Source organism: Zootoca vivipara, chromosome 5, assembly GCF_965207765.1.
Source record: "Zootoca vivipara chromosome 5, rZooViv2.hap1.1, whole genome shotgun sequence".
Classification (NCBI taxonomy): domain Eukaryota; kingdom Metazoa; phylum Chordata; class Lepidosauria; order Squamata; family Lacertidae; genus Zootoca; species Zootoca vivipara.
The window spans coordinates 32,575,332-32,596,985 of NC_142588.1; the positions used below are offsets into that span (position 1 = coordinate 32,575,332).

Consider the following 21,654-nt stretch of genomic DNA (forward strand, 5'->3'; position numbering starts at 1 on the left):
TGTTTTTTGGACTACAGTTCCCCTCATCCCTGATCACTGGGTTCTGCTAGCTAGGGATAATGGGAGTTGTAGTACAGCTATAGATGGGAAGATGTATCTGTTTGACATTTGAAATGCACTGGGAGGGGAAAAAATCCAAACAGCACAATCTAAATCTCTGGGCATCTAAAATTGCTCACTTATTGGCTCTTTCAGTCTTCCGGAGAAAAGAATGCCCTGTCAACACAGCTAGCAGCAAATACTTCCCAGATTATCTTTTAATAAATATTGAAAAGAAAATGATAGGTACTATTATCATCTTGTATGTAGATCTCTGCTGTTCAGTCTTCTGTCTACTTTCAACCTATCAACCACCCTGTCTGAATTCCCTCTTCCTTTTTCACCCTACTTCCCGGGTCCCTAGTGTGGCTTTGCTTCTACTGGGAGCGGGAACAGCACAATGTAGAAGAGACAGGGATACCCTGGTTCCCAAGCTTTCTGCTCCTGCCAAGGCGTGCCCACACAGCCCTTTGCTCTGCCACTTATGATGCCCATGTCATAAATTGGCAGCTCTTTTCTAATTCTATGTAGTTGAGAATGTACACCTTGTGTAATAATAATAATAATACAAAACAGATCTTTACTGATTAATCTGTTTCCAGTTGCAACTGCTACAGATAGTATACATCAAATAAATAGTATTGTTCATACTCTTTACAAACATACTTTGGTACAGGGGAATGAAAATAATGAATAGCTCTTAATGTTCATAATGTTAACCGTGTGCTTCTGGTCAAGTCACATTAGCTATTCATACGGAGTGGCAGATTTTAACACAGTCCATCTATGCTGTATAAACTTGGTAGCTGCTATAAACATGAGGTTACTATAACATGTCGGTGCTGTGGGACTTATTATTGCCCTCATAGATTCCTCCCCTGACCAGGGCTTGACAACATCACATTATGGCCTAAGTATCCTTCCTTAACATGTTTTCTATGTTGGTGAACTTTAATCTTCTTGCTATGTCAAGTGGAGTCTCTCCTTCCTGAAAAAAAGAGAGGTAAAATAAGCAATGATAAAGATAATTCAAGACCCTACTCTCTCTCTCTCTCTCTCTCTCTCTCTCTCTCTTTGTGTGTGTGTGTGTGTGTGTGTGTGTGTGTGTTAATAGATATTGCTGGGCAACAGGGCTAATCTTTGAATATGGCTTCTTGTGTGCAATACAATTCCTTCAGATTAGGGATGGAAATATCTGCCCGTTTCAGTTGAATGCTTTTAGATGGTATAAATTAAATTAGAATGCCCAAGGGTTGAGATTGTTTGCAAGATGTAAATCAGGGATGAGAAACATAAAGCTCTCCAGATATTGTTGGACGTCAAGCTGCATGGCCAATAGATAGGACTCAGGCGTGATGGGAGTCCAACAACAAGCGATAGGCCGTAGCTCCCCATACCTGATGTATGGGGAACTATACAAACATCAAGGCTTCCCTCAATCAATTAGATGAGAAACAAATGATGAACAGCCTAGGTCTTCCAGACGGACAAAACACTGCTGGCCTTCTTTCTAGAAATGGACAACTGCTTGGTAGAACAGGTTCTCCCTCAACAATAGTTGACACCATCCAGAAGAGAGGATGAACCAGAAGCCAAGTCAAAGTCAGTCAAAACAATAGCTGTTTTAAGCTCTGACTTTCTTACCTTGTCCTTTATAGAGAGATCAGAACCTGCTCCTACAAGTAGAGGAACGATGGATGGGTTCTTCATTTCACAGGCATAGTGGAGTGCTGTCCTTCCTGACTGAAAAGAACCAAACAATTTCCCTTGGAAAGATATGCATTATTATAGAAGCAGAAGTTTCAGGCATGTCCTAATGCTTCACTGTTAATGCATCCTTTATTTCTAGCGGAAAGGGGAGCTGTGAGCCTTGTAACTTCGTAGCTGTGTCATGCTTCTAATAATTTGCTCTCTCTCCCCCACCCACCCACAATAAACCCCAAACAGTTTACTCCTACCTCTGCAGTTTCCCCCTGTGTCAAAGTTTAACCATCAGCTTTCTTAGGACATGGGCCTGTCCTCTTACACTTTCTAAAACAACTTGCACCCTGATGGAACGCTGGTGATGATTAGGAATGGATGTTGCTGTCCTACAACTAGTAAGTGAGGGCTGCTGAAACAGAGTACTGTGCCACAAGTGCTATGGAAAACAAATGATTTATATTAACAGCCTCTGTGAGTCCAAACTACACATTTGCAGAGGATGCCCCATGTTTGTTTTCTGGATATCCCCCCTCTTCCTCTTCCTTGGGTATGGTTATACTTTTGGCCTCCACAGTTGCTTATGGACACACTGTTAAGACCATATCCATGGAAGGCAATCTTACTCAGCTACAAGTGATTGCCAAAAAAGAAGATGATTTTTTTGACCACTCCCAATGCAAAAAGCTGGGGATCCCACTATATCATTGTCCTAGAACCTTCCAAGCATAAATATGTCCACTTACATCATCTGTAGCATTAACATCAACACCAGCTCTAAGTAGCATCTTGATAAGATTTTCATTCTGCTTACTTCTGGATACCTGTTCAACAGATGGGCAATGGGACATTGTTAGAATAACAGTTTATATTCACAATGAGAAAACTCTCATACTGAGTTGTCCAACAATGAAAACTTACTTCTATTCATGATGTGGAACTTTTTAAATATTTTATCGGCAAGATTGTATCAAAATGTTTGTTTTCCCCTAGCCTTCACCATTGAAATAAGCACTTACTTAGTGAATGCAGTCTGTAGCGCGCAATGTAAATTAGTCTGATGCTAAATTCACATGCCACCATTCTATGCATGTGGGCTCCATTCATTTCTATGTAATTTACTTGCAGTTACAAGAACACACTACATCACAAGAACACACTACTTCTGTGTGAGAAGCATGTACATTTCTTTTCTTCTTTTTTTAATGTCATGTGCATACCTATTTGCTAGGAAGCTGTAATTGGCTTTGTGGCTTTCTAGTATGCATAGTCAACTATAGAAAACAAGAAGTTCTATTGTCACATGTGACAATCACTCAAGGGCTATGGGTGCATACTGGCTTTTGGAAATATTTGAAGGGGCCCTGGTATGCCAAGGATGAGGGTCACTTATATCAAGGTTGGTATCTTTGGCACACAAGCCAAGGTTGATATCTAATGGCTACAAAAAAAATACTTTCTGTTCTCAGAGTGAGACAATGGGATTACCCAGTTGAGTTGAGTTGATTTGCTTTTTAGAGTAAGGCAGCACAAGTAATAGATGGGCCCATAAAGTATGTTGTGAAAGAAAATATGTCCAGAAAATGGGGTGTGGGGCCAGTGAGGAACTTTGGCACCTCAAGTTTCAGTGGCACCATGTGTGATGCCACAATCCAGCGTCCTGCCTCTCACCTTCTATTGGATGTCATAATTGTGGCAGCCCAGAAGGTCTGTGCCTGGTGCGACCAAACCAGTCATGCTGCCCTAAATTTGCCAATATATTCCAGCTTTTACCAACCTGCTGTCCTCTAGATATTTTGGACTACAACTCTCATCAATCCCAGACAGGGTGGCCATGCTGTTTGAATGTCATCAGGTTGGTGAAGCTTTGTGAAGGCTGGTATATAAAGATGCTATTTTCATTCTTTTGCTGAACTTACCATGAGCAGATACCCAAGAAGCATAACAGGCATTAAGATGATAATGAGCAGGTAGTCAAGGAAGCCGAACCGTTTTTTGACAGCGTAATGTAAACATGTTCGTTCTTTCTAGAGAGAAACAGAAGAACTCGTATTATATTGGGCAAAGAGCTCCAATTCCCTTCCACTTTATACACAGAGCATGTTAGACATATTTGGGGCACATTTTCCTTCTTTTTCTCTATTAGAAATTGCCTATGAGATTAAGAGTCTCATACTCTCCATGTGAAAATAAAGGACAATATTCATATATTATGCAGCAATCAGTGAGCAAATGGAGCCTAGTTGGTGATGCTTAACAAATGTTCACTTATGCCTCATGGTTGTTAAACACTGGGGCAGAGGAGGGAGATACTTCCCCAAGTTCTGGGCTCCATTTTTGTATAAGACTTCCCTCCAAAAAGAATTCTGATGAATCTTTAGATACATCCATCTGCCAGGTCCCCACCACCCACCCCGCCTTCTGTTATAGGGGGAAAGCACACAAAGAGAGGAAGTTTCGGTTTTCTTTTTCCAAACACAGAGGACACATAATTTCTCAAACAATTTGGAATATCCTTAGAACACAAGGTAAAGATAAGGAGGTGATCAGTGCCTCTTTGTGAGAGGGGTGGTCCCTGCCTGTTTGAAGGAGGCAGTAGTAAAACCACTCCTTCAGAAACCTTCCCAGGATTCAGAAAACCTAACTAACTACCAGCCAGTTGCTAATCTCCCATTCCTGAGCAAGGTTCTGGAGTGAGTGGTCGCAGACACTTTGGGAAGTAACTGATTTTCTAGATCCATTTCAGTTGGGGTTTAGGCCCAGTTTTGGCACAGAAACTGCTTTGGTTGCCCTGTATGATGACCTCTGTTGAGAAAGAGACAAGGGAAACATGTCCCTGTTAATTCTTCTCAATCGCTCAGCGGCTTTCGCTACCATCAACCATGATATCCTTCTGGAGCAACTCTCCAAACTAGGGGTGGGTGGCACCGCTTTGCAGTGGTTCCAGTCCTACTTGGATGGTCAATCCCAGAGGGTGTTGCTTGGGGAATGCTTTTCAGCCCCATGGAACCTTCAATGTGGGGTTCTACAAGGCTCAATCCTATCCCCTATGTTGTTTAACATCTTCATGAAACCGCTGGGTGGGGTTATCCAGAGGTTTGAAGTATGTTGTCAGCAGTATGCTGATGACACTCAGCTCTATTTTCCCTTTACATCTGCAGGTGAGGCAGTGGAAGTTCTGGACCAGTGTCTTGCCTCTGTACTGGACTGAATGAGAGCCAACAAACTGAAACTCAATCCAGATAAGACTGAGGCACTCTTAGTGGGTGGTCCCCTAGACAAGGTGGGTGGGAGGTCGCCTGCTCTTGATGGGGTTACACTTCCTCTGAAGGAGCAGGTTCATAGCTTGGGGGTACTTCTGGATCCTTTGTTGTCGCTCGAGGCTCAGGTGGCCTCAGTGGCCTGGACTGCCTTCCATCAGCTTCGGCTGGTGGCCCAGCTATGCCCCTATCTGGCCAGGGGTAGCCTAACTACTGTTGTCTATGCTCTGGTAACCTCAAGGTTAGATTACTGCAATGCATTATACGTGGGACTCCCTCTGAAGACAGTTCAGAAACTAGTGCCGAATTCAGAGGCCACGTTGCTCACCAGAGCAAGATGGTTTGAACATATTACACGGATCCTGGTCTGACTGCACTGGCTACCAATTAGTTTCCAGGCCCAATTCATTGTGCTGGTTTTGACCTATAAAGCCTTAAACCAGGCATCCCCAAACTGCAGCCCTCCAGATGTTTTGGCCTACAACTCCCATGATCCCTAGCAAACAGAACCAGTGGTCAGGGATGATGGGAATTGTAGTCCAAAAACATCTGGAGGGCCGAAGTTTGGGGGTGCCTGCCTTAAACGGTACAGGACTGCAATACTTCAAGGACTGCCTCTTTCCATATGAACCTACCTGGACTCTGAGATCGTCTTCTGAGACCCTTCTTCATGTGCCTCCTACTTGAGAGGTCCGGAGGGTGGCAACACAAGAATGGGCCTTCTCTGCAGTGGCTCCCCATCTGCAGAATGCTCTCTCCAGGGAAGTTCGCCTGGTGCCTTCATTATACACCTTTAGGCGCCAGGCCTTTGGTTGATTTAATTGACATCCTATGCCCTTTTAAAATGTAGCTCTTTTTGGGGGGGGGGGTGTTATTGGGTTGCTTTTGTTATTTTGATGATATATTTTGCGGGTTTATATTTGATATTTTATACATGAATAAGAACTGTGCACGTGGGAAAGATTTTGCTGAGATATACCTTCTTAAAACCAAATGTCTAAGCTGTGTCTGAGCATAAAAAAATTATTTATGGGAAAAGTGAATAACAGCATCTATCTTTTCTGGATATTTGAGGATGTTAAGCTAATCAAATAATGAGTGAGAAACATACCCCCTCCACTTCAAGGTATAGATCCCATTATGACTTTAGTAACATAAAAGAAGACCTCATTGGGTATACATCTGCTGAGACTTGCCTTATTTTTTATGTTTACATCAGCATTCATTTTCAGAAGATAACTGACAATTCTGTTGTGTCCCTTTTTGCAGGCACAAATCAATGGTGTGTCTCCTCCAAAGCTGTCCTGGATGTTCAAATAATTGCTGTCTTGTTCCAGAAGGAGCTGCAGTTCACTGAAGTCATTATTATAAGCTGCCTGACAGATGGGCTGCAGAAGAAGAAGAGGTGGGAAATGAAGACAGTTCAACAAAGTGTCTTAGGTTAACAAACTTTTCTGATAGCCTTAGACTTGGGGTGTTTGGCTGACTAGACATGAGCATGCAGAGAGCTTTCCATCTACCCTGACCAGATTACCACATAACCGCACACCTAGATCCTTCATAGAATTGTAGGCTTGGAAGGAACCCTGAGGGTCCAGCCCCTTGCAATGCAGGAACCTCAACTAGATCACCCATGACAAATGATCATCCAGCCTCCTCTTAAAAATCTCCGAGGAAGGAGAGTCCATCATCGTGGATGTAGCTGTGTAAGATTTCCAACATGGCCAAGCTTAAAAGGAGTCTGGGTGTGCAGCAGAGTAGACAAATGAACACTTCACTGGCAGCTTCACTACAGTGTGACAAAAATGGTAAAAGATCCCTGGATGGTTAAGTTCAGTCAAAGGTGACTGTGGGCTGCAACGCTGATCTCGCCTTCAGGCCAAGGGAGCCAGTGTTTGTCTAGAGACAGCTTTCTGAGTCATGTGACCAGCATGAGGTAACCACTTCTGGTGCAATGGAACACCGTGATGGGAACCAGAGCCCATGGAAATGCAGTTTACCTTCCCACTGCAGCGATACCTATTTATCTACTTGCACGGGCATACTTTTGAACTACTACGGTAGGTTGGCAGGAGCTGGGACAGAGCAATGGGAGCTCTCCCCATCACGTGGATTCTAACCTCCGACCTTCTGGTCTGATCGGCAAGCTCAAGAGGCTCAGTGGTTTAGATCACAGTGCCACAGTGTAAACTGCCCCACATGAAAGAAAATTGTTACAGAGCATACACCCTTACCACTAAATACCCTTACCACCACATAAGTTTTCGGAATGGAAGAAAACTTAAATATAGCAGAGTTGAGAGCAAAACCAGATGGGAAACTGCTACCTTGGATTGCATAATCAACGCAAGTAAAGCAAAAACACAAATGCAACCCCACTACCACTTCTTGATAGAAATGTTTGGGCTAGATCTGCCCACATAGTTTAACTTGCAGTTGCAATTGAAATCCACAGAGTGGGGCCAGCAGATTACTCTTTATAGCCTCCGTTCAAAGGAAAACTGCCATAGTCGCAGCTCATTTGTGGAGAATGTGTCAGACTTGTTTCCTTCTGAATTCCTGTTTCAACAGCAATGCCTAACTCAAAAACAAATTGAGTTTTGCTTTTTGTGTCTGCCAAGGTTGTACACTGTACATTTAAAGCACATGTGCATATATTTTGTACATTCTCTGGTCTTTAGACATAATCCTCAACAGTGTTAACGGAAATCTGAGGGCTCCCTTGGACAAAACAAGACTCCAGCCAAGAATATCAGAGCAAAACAGCAGCCAGTAAGCTTGGTCTTCATTAAAGAAAAATACTGTCACGACAGGACCCCCACCTGCAACAAGGTGAAGCAAGATGGAGACCCAGAACAAAAGAGAACCTCCACTTTTATCAGTTTTCCCATCACCAAGAAACACCCCCAAAATACATCATTCCTACATCACAGCTACGTAATCAATACCTCACAAAAAGGGAGGGTTCAAGGTAGAAATCTGACCACCTTTGACATCTCTCCTATTCTCACCCCTCCCAGGTGTGAATTCCTAAACACAAAGAGAAACTGACGGTTTCCTAAGAGTTGATCATTGTCTTTTGTCCGGAGGAGTCTTCCATTGTGAATGAGATGGCTAGCAGTCTGGCACCATTGATGGGGAAATGTCCAGTTGGCAGAGCCTCCTGCCTACTTGTCATAAGGTTTAGAGGATTATGGCTCCCAAGTCCCCCTTTCGATAGTCATGTGGAAATGTGTGTGTCTGATTCAGTGGGGTGGGGGTGGGGAATTCCTACAACAACAGTTAATAGTAATAAACAAACAAACAACAACAATTTTGTTATTTATACCCCTTCAATCTGGCTGGGTTTCCCCAGCCACTCTGGGCTGCTTCCCGCACATATAAAAACATAATAAAACTCAAAACGTCAAAAACTTCCCAATACAGGAGTGCTTTCAGATGTCTTCTAAAAGTTGTATAGTTCTTTATCTCCTTGACATCTGGTGGGAGGGCATTCCACATGAGGTACACAGTAATATTTATCCTTTGTTCCTGTTGCTTAGCATGGAGGAGTCTGTGGTGTCTTTATGAAATATGGCTTATTTTGTAAAGACTCCACATTTACATGTATTTACACCTGAGTTTTGAGGGAGGAAGTGCAGGATAATCTGAGTACCATAAAATCAGGTGATACTGTATACTCAACTCCTATAAAGCAAAATATAAAGCAAAATCCTCCCACCCTGCCTAATGTTTCTAAGTGAGGAGAAGCTAAAGGGAGAGAGTCATGTGGCATTCAAAACTGCAGTCACCGTTTAAATCCACAGAGTGGTGCTAGCAGATTCGTCACCATTGGCTCAATCCAAAGGAAACCTGCAGGAATCACAGCTGAAACACCCGACACTGAAACATCCCACCTGCTTCCTTGTTCACCTTGCAGACAAGAATTCTGGCACCCATGTGGCACCTGAAACAGACCTTTGTATTTAGCAGCAGGAAGAGGAGGAGTGCTGTGGCATCTTACAGACAAACTAGTTTATCATTAACTTCCAGAAGCAGTAAGCAGACTGGGAAAGTAGTGAGAGAATGCATACTATATACTGAATTCAGATGGACTGGATTCAAAAGCCACCTGAGCTCACCATGCAAGCACAAAAACCATACATGTGGAAGTCTGGAGAAAGAAGAATTGAGAGTAGCTCAGGGACTGGGGGCTGCAGTAGCAGAATCAGTCTATTTTTTGTCTCTCTCGCTTTTTATTATTATTTATTATTTATACCCTGCCCATCTGGCTGGGTTTCCCCCGCCACTCTGGGCGGCTCCCAACAAATACCAAAATACATTAAAATATCACAGATTAAAAACTTCCCTAAACAGGGCTGCCTTTAGGTGTTTTCTAAATGTCAGGTAGTTGTTTATCTCCTTGTCCTCCAATGGAAGGGCATTCCACAGGGCGGGCGCCACTACCGAGAAGGCCCCCTGCCTGGTTCCCTGTAGCTTTGCTTCTCTCAGTGAGGGAACCACCAGAAGGCCCTCGGCACTGGACCTCAGTGTCTGGGCTGAACAATGGGGGTGGAGATGCTCCTTCAGGTATACAGGACCGAGGCCGTTTAGGGCTTTAAAGGTCAGCACCAACACTTTGAATTGTGCTCAGAAACATACTGGGAGCCAATGTAGGTCTCTTAGGACCGGTGTTATGTGGTCTCGGCGGCCGCTCCCAGTCACCAGTCTAGCTGCCGCATTCTGGATTAATTGCAGTTTCCGGGTCACCTTCAAAGGTAGCCTGACATAGAGCACATTGCAGTAGTCCAAGCGGGAGATAACTAGAGCATGCACCACTCTGGTGAGACAGTCTGTGGGCAGGTAGGGACTCAGCCTGCATACCAGATGGAGCTGGTAGACAGCCGCCCTGGACACAGAATTGACCTGAGCCTCCATGGACAGCTGTGAGTCCAAAATGACTCCTAGGCTGTGCACCTGGTCCTTCAAGGGCACAATTACCCCATTCAGGACCAGGGAGTCCCCCACCCCCGCCCACCCCCTGTCCCCCCCAAAACAGTACTTCTGTCTTGTCAGAATTCAGCCTCCATCCTCCAACTGCCTCCAGAAACTCACACAGGACATTCACTGCCTTCACTGGTTCTGATTTAAAAGAGAGCCTCTGCCCTGCCCTGTATTAAGCTGTGACATATTTTTACAAATACATTAAAGTGTTTATTTAAATCATTGTTCATTTGCAAATGTCTTTTATCTCAAAGCACACATTTCAAAAGAAATTTTGAGATGAAAACTCTATGGGAGACATTTGGTAACTGCAGAACCTCGTGGGGGGGGCATTCCTGGCTCATTAGTCTGTGACAAGGGTAGACAATGTAGTGCCCCTCCAAATGTAGTGAACTACAACTCCCATCATGCCTTATCATTGGGGCTTCCAGCTGGGGTTGATGGGAGCTGAAGTTCCAAGACAGCAGCAGAGCACTACACTGTCTCAGACTGGAATCAACTGGAAGTCATTTATTCGCTGGCTTTCACAGATCCCACATGTTCCAAATGGGCTAGGAGCTGGGACTCAGGCTTCCTTTCAGAATTTGCAAAGATCAGATTCCCCGATCATCCCTCATCTCCCAAGGTGCTGTTCAGTAACAGCAACAGCAGCACATGTGCAATACAAATTACCCTCAGGTCCAAATCTGGAAGGGCAGCAGGGTTACATCAGAGAAGCAGTAAGGCCTGTGAACCAAAAAGTAGAACAAGACCTTGGGCAACTCAACAAGGCTTGACTGCTGGTCACTGACAAACTATGGAGTCATCTGTCTTCAATCTTATTTGAAGGGAATTTATTAAAAGAGCATTTTTAAAGGATATTTATTACACTACTCTAGGACACGGGTGGCGCTGTGGGTTAAACCACAGAGCCTAGGGCTTACTGATCAGAAGGTCGGCGGTTTGAATCCCCGCAACGGGGTGGGCTCCTGTTGCTTGGTCCCAGCTCCTGCCAACCAAGCAGTTCAAAAGCATGGCAAAGTGCAAGTAGATAAACAGCAGGAAGGTAAACAGTGTTTCCGTGTGCTGCTCTGGTTCGCCAGAAGCGGCTTTGTCATGCTGGCCACATGACCTGGAAGCTGTACACCTGCTCCCTCGGCCAATAACGCAAGGTGAGCACTATTAACCACATGACCTAGCTCAAGGGTGGCTAACCATTTTTTCTTTTTTTCAGTCAAGGGCCACTTTCACTCTTGACAAATCCCCTGGAGCAGGTGTTGCTGCTCCACACAGTTGTATGCACATCTATATGCACACTGCCTCCCTCCTCAGTTGATCCATGGAGTCTGATGATGAGGTGGCTTCCATCCCCCCCACCATCCCCCCCCACAGTCACCAAAATCAGTAGAGTCTTGGTGGGGGTCAGCAACGTTTTCTTGGAGGACCTGGATTACACTAGTCAGAGCTCATACTCTCAAAGTGTCCCTTTTTTCCAGGGACAGTCCCAGATTACAGAAAGCATCCTGGTTTCTAACTGATCCTGGAATGTCCCACTTTTCCTTCAGACATCCCTATTTTCATTAGAGAATTGTTGGAGGGTATATGGCTACGCGAACCCCAAGCCAAGGAGATAAGTAACTATACAACCTTTAGAAGGCATCTGAAGACAGCCCTGTTTGGGGAAGTTTGTTGTTGTTTTTAATAAAAAAATGTTTTCTTATGTTTTTATATATGTTGGAAGCCACCCAGAATGGCTAGGACCACATAGTCAGATGGGTGGGGTATAAGTAATAATAATTTTAATATTTATTATTATTATTATTATTATGGAATGGTATGTCCCTATTTTCATTGGAAAAATGTTGGAGGGTATGAGAGCCAACTTGCAGCTCACTTGGAATCATTTAGCTGCCAGCACTATTCTGCTCTTGGATAGGTTTAAGATTAAAATACAAAAAAGGCCATTCTTATGAACATTTGTCATGGTCACTACTTTATATGCTATAGCAATAGCATGTGATTTAAACACTTTATGTGGGGATGTCCCTACAGAGGCTTCCCAAAATGGCAGTCCATTCGAATGTGACATTGTAGGGCACTGAGGATGCACAACCACTCAGCCTGATAAAGGATAAAGGTGGGGTGGAATATGCAGAGATGGCAAGAATGACTGGGAAAATTAGAAACCAGGAGGACCAAAACTTCAACAAAGAATGGGAGAAAATTATATTATATTTGACAGATCATTGCAAACACTTGAACTCTTTGTCAGGTCTTAAATAACTCTTGTAACGTTAGATAGACTTTGGATATAATGGAGGACAGGAAAATTAGGAGGGCTTATAGTATGCAGTTGAAAAAGTTAACCAAAGAACCCACGAAGGGGCGGAGGGAAGTCTAGAGATTCAAAAGAATCTTGTGTAATTTGTATTATTTGTGATTTTGAGTGTGAATGAATTTGTAAAATCAAATAAAAATTATTATTAAAAAAAAGTGGGGTGAAAAACACAACAGGTGAAGGTCCCAACTACCAAGGAAGAAAAGGGGAAACAGGATGTGGTGAACCAAAATACAGGCAAGGATGAGTCAGCAAAAGATTCGAGAGAATGAGGATGAATGGAAGCTCATGAGAGAGAAGGAGAGCAAAAGGCAGCATGTGAATGAAGTAGGGAAGTCAGACCATTCTGGTGAAAATGGAAAAGGGAGCTGAAATTGCTGCAGTTTGCATGTTCATCTGTGGTCATGAATGGAAATCAGCCAAACAAATTATTTCTAGAAGATGTAATTCTTTTACACACCGTTTTGACATTTCCTTTACATTGAAATCAATGTAAGTTACGTAAGAGGTTATGTAACTTACATTGAATTTCAGGTGGCGAGATGTTGTTGCTGGCATGCATCTGTCTCGAGAGACAATGGAGCGCACCTCCAGGGGTGAAGTCAAACCGCTGTGTTATATAGCAGCACCAAAGTGGACTCCCTGTGACACAAGCCTGGGCAGTGTGTGTGGAGATCCTGGGCTTCCCAGACAAGACCCCCCCCCTCTCAGGCTTGCTGATGTGGTCCAAAGGAAAGCAGAGCAATACATTTGGCACCAGTTTGGCTGCAGGAGTTGCCGGAAGGAGGCATATGAGGTGGCATCCAACTCTGTTAGGACTCCACAAGAAATTTGTATAGGCTTTACTCCTTAGCTTTTTCTTCTCCCAAAGATATCCGGCAAGGCAGCAGAGATTTAGAATCAGAATTTTCCTTCTCCTAGAGGGGCTACCTCCCCAGGTTCAGGAGCCCCATCTGCCCCTCACTTCCCTCTCTAGCACATGCAGAAACTGCCTTCTTGGTTGTTAGTCTTGTCCACTCAATCTGCCAGAACCTGTCTTCACATGCAGGGGAAGTCCCTAGCTCATTGAGTGCTCATTGGCTACCCTCACCTGGTTTAGCTGGCCAGTCAAAGCAGTTTCTTAGATAGTAGATGCTGTCACATGCTGACAGCTTCTAGAATTAATAATAATAAATAATAATAATTTTGTATTATTTATACCCTGCCCATCTGACTGGGTTTCCCCATCCACTCTGGGTGGCGTACAGAATATATAAAACATCAAACATTAAAAACTTCCTAATACAGGGTTTTCCCATCCACTCTGGGTGGCGTACAGAATATATAAAACATCAAACATTAAAAACTTCCTAATACAGGGTTGCCTTCAGATGTCTAGGAGTCACAGGTGAGAGCCGAGTTCAGAGTGGGAACCAAAGGTGGACAAACTACCCAAGAAGGAGCAGGACATGCCCCCCCCACCAGAGGTACTACCCCTCCCCTAACACTCCATGCACACTGTGAGATGAATAATGTAGTATTTTGTGGAAGCTGAACTGCAGTAGAAAACAGACGGTGCTGACTGTGACAAATACAGGTCAGAATGGAAACTACCTCACATCCCTAGTGTGAAGGTAGAGTCAGAGGCATACATAGGTTCCCTTGCACCCTTGGCAAGCAACTGTATTGGCACAGTCCCCCCCCCCGGGGGGGATCACTTCACCACAATAGCCACATTAGAAATTCCTACATCTTACATGGCCCAAGTACTCAAAGCATCCAGAGTGAGAGACAGGCAAGGAGGAAGAATGAAAACATTCATATGCCTTTGGGCCATGGTGCAAGAAGGATGGGAAATCTCTCTCGTGTTTGATCTCACTGCAACAGTGGCAGCCCATCACCCAACTCCTATATGTCAAACACTCCATAGTCTCCAGTGGTCTACCTTGCCATTTCAACCACTGCTTAGCTCCTAGCTCTTGTCTAAACTCACAACCTTGCACAGACAACTGGAGACAGATTTCTGGGGTGATTTTTGCACCCTTGCTGAGCCTTCACCCCCAGCAGGGACTAATTTCACCAATCCCTAGGTATGTCTCTGGGTAGAGTGGGAGTCTGACATGAAGGAGAGAATGAATACGAGAGAGCAGAAGTGGGGGAATGGAGGACAGAAAGGGAATGTGTATGTGTGTGTGAGTGTGAAATGGAGAAGGTGGGGTGACAAGCAGAGGCAAAACAACAACAACAACAACAACAACAACAACCCTAGAAAATTAACAAGAAACAGGCCCAAGGCATTGACTAAAAGCACGAATAAGGAGAAATACCATCAGCTGCAATGTATTTAGAGGGGCAAGATTGTAGCTGAACAAAAGTGAAGGGCAAGCATGATCAAAGACGGAGGAAACAGATATGGGAGGAAGGAGTTTTGTAAAGTTGGGAGCAGGAGTCTAAACAAACAGTAAGAGTGGATCTACTGATCAGAAGAGCCCTAACCTCACCAGGTGATTCTGAACATAAGAGACCCACACTGGGGTTCTGAAGGCAGTTGTGACCCACAAGGAAGTAAGGCAGTAATGCCTTATACAGGAACGCATGCATTATTCACCTCCAGTAAAAACAAACCTGGCCTTCTGCCTTTTGCATTGCAATAAAATGTGTGAGTAAAACAAAGAACACAGAGGCTAGATTAAAAAGACCCAGATCACATCCTGAAATGGAATGCTATCCAACCAGACACGACAACTGGCTCACCTGTGTGTAAGACAGAATTCACATTTAACAAGCATTCACATTTTCCCCATGTGCTGTACATTTAGATAATGATCCTTTATAATGTAGAAACAGGTTTTTCTTGAGCAGTGCAGTAGTGCTACACCCCAAAATCACAAACACCAATAAGTTTTTCTCAAATCTGGGATTAAATTTATACGGCTGGGATCTGCAATGAAATATTGCAGTGTATTCTCACGCCCTCTAACAGGAATGCTTCTGTTCAGGGTCCCAGGCAGACAGGCATGTTCTCCTTTAGTATATTACAAGCTGAACGAGGTTCAAGCAAGTCATTTCATTGCTGCTGCTCCCCAGTTTTCTGGTTTTCTTTTCCAAATGATACTCAACATTCCAGGGCTCCTGGACGTCATGGAGTTTACTCAATCCCTGTCACTGAGTTTACTATCTGGGAGGGTTTCCCTCCTCTGATTTTTGTTTTAAACATTTAATGTCCCTTGCATATTTTGGGGTTCTCCAAAGAATGCTGATGCACCATCTGTTGTTTTTCTAATGACTCTCTGTCTATCAGCACTCAACTGTGTAAGTTCATTAATAAGGGGAAAGATTTCTACAAATGTATACAGATAGTTGACGCAAAATTACACGATTGTTTAAATATATAGTTTGGGTTTTTTAAAACCACACTGGATATTTTTTTCTCCTGGTCAAGCGTTATATACATGTTATGAAATAAAATAACTATAATTTATTACAGTTTTTTCTTCTTTTTAAAATGAGGGCAAATTTTGTGTATGTGTGGCTTGTTTCACTAAGGTTCACAGACCAGGACTTGAACTAAGCTACAGGATGGGTCTAATGTGAAGTGGACATGAGGAAAAAGCATTGCCTTTCACCATTTTTTGCACCTCTCATTAACAAACATCTACAGAAATATCCATGTTGAGGACTCTAGGAAAGAATGCCCAGTTCATGCTGTTTTGCTGCCATAAACCACAATAATCCTTCAAATACTTGCCCTTGATATCTGTAATCTAATTTACTGTATGAAAAACTGGTTATTACACTTACTATGATTATGCCTTACGCCTTCAGGTCACTTTTAAAGCTACACTTGAGGAGGTACTTAAATAAGATTTTATAAATCCTTTGAAACAGACCTGCTAGACTTCTGTTGTATTCTAGAAGACTAGGAAACAGCTTACATACCTGCGAGTATAATATCCCCATGGCTTTTTTATATGTTGGGATTCTGGATGGAATCCTCTGCTCCTTAGCAAGCTCTTGACTTTGTATTATCCTTCGATTTGATGAAAATGTAACCTGCAAAGTTCTTCAGCCGAGCACTCTGAGCAAGCAAACAGGCTCAACTATTGTACTCAACTCCCAAGCGCTTCCCACTGTTGGCTGCAAGTTGGTTTTCTTAATCAGTCACACCGAGAGCCAATAGTGTGCTTAGAGGCCCTGCCCAGTGAGGCAGAGGTGAGTGTTGCTTTGCAGAAAGACTCCCACATCTCCGTAGTACAAGTTACAACAGAGAGAAAGTTGGCTCACTCTATCAGTTTGGAAACATGAATTGGAGGTTTCCTTAAAGGAAGCTGTTGAAATAAAAGCAACAGAAACATTGAAAGCGCTTCCAGTTTGTACAATGTGTCTTTAAAGAGGACCAAACTGGCAAAAGAGAATGAAATTGTAAAACCAGAAATGGCAGAATGATTACATTGTTATTTGAGGAGATACAAGCAGCTGCAGACAAAACGTAATGCACATGAATGCCAAACACAAATACACACACACACACACACACACCTGCCCAGGCACTCATTCCAGGATTGTGACTTCTGCAGGAAAATTACCATATTTTTCCATGTATAAGACTAGGTTTTTTCCCTTTTAAAAAAAGTCAAAAATCAGGGGCCATCTTATACATGGATACATCTCTCCCCATTTTCTTAAATCTGAGCCCCCCAAAATAGGGGACGTCTTATACATGGGGGCGTCTTACAGATGGAAAAATACGATATTCAGTGTACTGTGCTAACAGGCATTTTACTTTTAGCCACCTCCATCCTCTCAATATTGTACGTCAGGAATAGCCAATATAGTTCCCTCCAGGTGTTGCTGGAATACAAATCCATCAGCCCCATCCAACATTGATGATGGTTGGGAATTATGGGAGTTGTAGTCTACATCTAGAGGGTACCATCCTGACTATACTTGCTGAAAGTAACTTCAGCTTGACATTTCTGCATTGCAGGGGGCTAAACTAGATGACACTTGGGGTCCCGTCCAACTCTACAATTCAATGGTGCGATGATTTCTTGGTGAGTTTGGCAAACGTTCTGGTTGCTCATTTTCACTGTGGAGTGAGCACGGATCAATCAGTGCTACAACAAAGCACTTTTTAGGTCTTGCAAAACATGTTCAGCAGTCCCACCCTGGTACGCTTGCATATTTATCTTTACAAGATCATCTCTTGAATGTGAGCCCAGTGAGGAGGAGCCGAACTGCCCCAAGGCTGCACTGATCAAAGCCCTTCCCACCTTCTCCTAGGGAACTACTATATGGAACTAAAAAGGTCTTGTTGGGTTTTTTCAGCATAGCAAAAAGGAGTTGGTTGCTACTGCTTATATGGAAGGTGAGAAATGACACCTCCAGTCTAACCAAGCCAGTCTACAATTATGACTTTTGTTCAGTACGCAAGATTGACAGATAGCAAGTAGTTCTGGCTTAAATTCCATTTACTGTTTTGGAACTTTGAAAGCACGTTTCAAACTTTATGGCCTTATGTAAGTTTTCTTAGTAGTTCATCCTATTGATTTCAGACACATTAACATACAATAAATATTCTTAGGCTTGCATCATATTCCTAACCAGGTTTATTCTGTAATAAATTTCCCTGCTGCTAAGGTGACTTGCTATCCCCAAAATGATGGACTTTCTTTCCTTGGAGATTGGACGGCCATCTGCCATGAATGTGTGAGTCGAGATTCCTGCATTGCAGGGGGTTGGACTAGATAACCCCTGGGGTACCTTCCAACTGTACAATTCTATGATTCTAAATAGCACCCCGATCTAATACAGACTTGTGTGCATGTAAGTTCAATTCTTTCAGCTCCATCTATGAGCAAAATGTAGATCTATTCCTGCAGCTTTAATGTTTAAAAGGTGACTAGGATCAGCTCTTCAGCTGCAGAACATGTGGCTGAAATCACTGGCCTCAGTCCAGATGTGTGCAAATATAAAAATAACAACTGCTCACACATTGTCCTTTAATGGAAGCTGCCTGCAGACTAGGAAAACCAGAGCCAGCCTCCCTCTCTAATATTACTGACTCCAAGAATTCCAGCTTTCTTTTTTAGCTATTCATTTTGGTTGGCGATTTACATGTGCTGCACTCTTTTAATTCCACCCAGATAGCTACATTCAGATAGCAATGATCCTTCTTTACATGCTTGGAGCATAGTGACTGGCAAAGCAACTGTGAGTGGTGTATTTTACTTCTAACTCAATTTATTCCACATCTAAAGCAGTCTGTTGACATCTGTTTCTCTTTAGATTTAAAGAGTCCTGCTAAGCATCTTTCATGTTCGCAACTGACAAACACCTGCTTCACCATTCATTTAGAAGCCGGCCCATAATACAGTACTTGATGCCACAGGAAGTTCTAGGAAAGCTAGCTAAATCAGTTTTATTTGCCTTTTTCTCCAGTGTGGAGAACAAAAGGCTCTGCAGACAAGTGACATTGGCATGTGGAGTTTTGAAAGTCAGCAATCATATTTTCCTCGAAAGATGAGCAACACCCAAGGTATGTATAGACTCATAGCAATTTCTGCTTATCAGTAGAAGCGGCATAAACATGCAATAAAATATTTTGTATTTGCTGATGTGGAGAACTGAATTCTATAAAAGAAGGGTATGCTAGCAAGTAGGGCCATAAAATTTCAGCTACTGTATCTAATTTTCCTATGCATATGTTCTAGGTGTTTGATCTAGGTTCTGCTAACCCATAAGCATTCATTGCATTGTATTATTTTCCTAATGTGGAAAAATACAATTCAATAGTTAATAGTTTCATAGAATCATAGAACTGTAGAGTTGGAAGGGACCACAAGGTTAGAAGATCCCATGGACTGCTAGAAGATCAAACCCATCAATTCTTAAGGAAATCAGCCCTGAGTGCTCCCTGGAAGGACAGATCGTGAAGCTGAGGCTCCAATACTTTGGCCACCTCATGAGAAGAGAAGAATCCTTGGAAAAGACTCTGATGTTGGGAAAGATTGAGGGCACTAGGAGAAGGGGACGACAGAGGACGAGATGGTTGGACAGTGTTCTCGAAGCTACGAACATGAGTTTGACCAAACTACGGGAGGCAGTGCAAGACAGGAGTGCCTGGCGTGCTATGGTCCATGGGGTCACGAAGAGTCGGACACGACTAAACGACTAAACAACAACAACAACAAGGGTCATGTGAGGTTTCGAGTAACTGAGCTCATAGTATATCATTTTATTTTCACCAACACTGCAAATAAGATGATGTATGGCTCAAAAATGCTGTCCTGCAAGGCTTTCAGAAAGCCAGAAATTGCATTTTTGTTCACTAGACCTAGGGAGTCTGGTTATGCTGCAAATGGGTAATCTGTCTTACATACTTGTTGTTCCCATTATTGTGTCACAAGGTCAATAAGCATTATTTCATTTTGTCTGACATGGAGAACAAGAGGGAACATGATAGGACTGGTGTTGGCAGAAAGGGCTTTTGGAAATCAGTTGTTATCATCCTGCAAGATTCCAGAATGGAATTTCTTCTTGGGTTCCAGGAAGGTGGGACTCAAGGCATGTGATGTAGAATACAGCAATTGCTACCTCCCTGTAACAGTACCAAAAGCATACAACAAATCATCTCTAGAGTTGTCACTGAATCAGAAACAAAATCAAAGCTTTCTTTGATGCTCTAAAGCAGAGACATCACCTTGCCGACAAAGGTCCATACTGTATAGTTAAAGCTATGGTTTTCCCAGTAGTGATGTATGGAAGTGAGAGCTGGACCATAAAGAAGGCTGATCGCCGAAGAATTGATGCTTTTGAATTATGGTGCTGGAGGAGACTCTTGAGAGTCCCATGGACTGCAAGAAGATCAAACCTATCCATTCTTAAGGAAATCAGCCCTGAGTGCTCACTGGGAGGACAGATCCTGAAGCTGAGGCTCCAATACTTTGGCCACCTCATGAGAAGAGAAGACTCCCTGGTAAGACCCTGATGTTGGGAAAGATGAAGGGCACAAGGAGAAGGGGATGGCAGAGGACGAGATGGTTGGACAGTAGAAGCTACCAACATGAGTTTGACCAAACTGCGGGAGACAGTGGAAGACAGGAGTGCCTGGTGTGCTCTGGTCCATGGGGTCACGAAGAGTCAGACATGACTAAATGACTAAACAACAGGAGGAGGAGGAGGAGTGGGTAAGCATCCTCCCTCCTCACCTGGCTGGATGTCATGTCATCCTATGGGTGTTAAAACATTAGGGAGCTAGGTGTGGTTTTGTTTTACTTTAGTCTGGACTGAAGCTGGGAGCTGAAAAGAGACAGTGGTTTGACTTGTTCTCTGTGCTGAATCCAAAGCTATGGGTTTGGGACCCTCCTAGAAACCTAATGGGGAAGCAAGATCTGTTGGAGTGTTAATACTGTGAGCCTTTCTATCTTGTGCTCGGGTTGTATAGATGTCTAAGTAAAACCATATATCCTAAAGAAATTGCAGTCCCCAATGACCTTCATTCCAAAGAAAGTGAACCCTGGGTAAGTGCTGGCACTCCTGGAGTCTCTCACTGCTCAGAGATTAGTGTGAACACAATGGTATTAGAGGCAGGTCCAATAAAAATATATAGTAAAGCTACTGAAATTCACATCATATAATATTGTTGGGAAGACCTTTGAAAAGAGGTCTGTAGGCTTAGGCTGCAGCCCTGGGCATATTTTCATGGGAGAAGATCCCAGGAAGCTTAATGGGGCTTACTTCTGAAAAGACATGTATAGGGTTGCACTGATAAAGGTTTCTTTGTATGAATCTGTTCATTTAAAAGTGTGCAAGTAGAGCAGGCATTATGGGGGTGCAGCAGCAGCAACAGAACATGCCTCCCTGGGCACCTCGGTTCCCAAAGCAAGATCAGCTTGCTTCTCTCAATCTCAGGGAAACCTAGAGTGGCCAAGCTCATAAATTCATGAGCAAATTTTGTTTTCAGCACCACCTATATCTTCTGATACATTTGGGCAATTTCAAGTAGCTTAGGAAAGGGGTTTAGCTATAGTTTAATGGTCGGGGCTGCTGACGTCATTAGAGTATGAACTACAACCAAAGTGTGAAGGCCCGGCAGGGCCAGGTCCCAAGTGGTCCATTTTCAAGCCGTGTCTAGGGGTGCTGGGTGTGAGTCCATAAAAGGGGCCCCATGAAAAGCATGAAGGGAAGTCCCAAAGAAAGAAAGCAAAGGCCCAGAGGCAGGTGACATAAAATTTTCCAGGTAGGCAGCGAGGTTTGGAAAGGCAGCAATGCTAGGAAATAAAAGCTGCTGCTGCTATTTAGTAATTGTCCTTTACTTATCTGTTCCATGTTTTAAAGGATGGTGAGTTTTTTTGTTTTTTTAATCTGTTGTAA

The 21,654-nt window shown here is 43.3% G+C and overlaps 1 protein-coding gene across 1 annotated transcript; it reads right to left on the minus strand.

The window, feature by feature from the left end:
• Positions 1 to 599: 599 nt before the first annotated feature.
• Positions 600 to 16,635, minus strand: ANKRD22 (ankyrin repeat domain 22). Its single transcript, XM_035138716.3, has 6 exons — positions 16,219 to 16,635; positions 6,197 to 6,388; positions 3,660 to 3,767; positions 2,487 to 2,564; positions 1,684 to 1,782; positions 600 to 1,027 (listed from the first exon to the last, which is right to left on the minus strand). Exons 1-6 carry the CDS (start codon positions 16,237 to 16,239, stop codon positions 950 to 952), a joined length of 576 nt encoding a protein of 191 aa, XP_034994607.1. The 5' UTR covers positions 16,240 to 16,635; the 3' UTR covers positions 600 to 949.
• Positions 16,636 to 21,654: the final 5,019 nt, after the last annotated feature.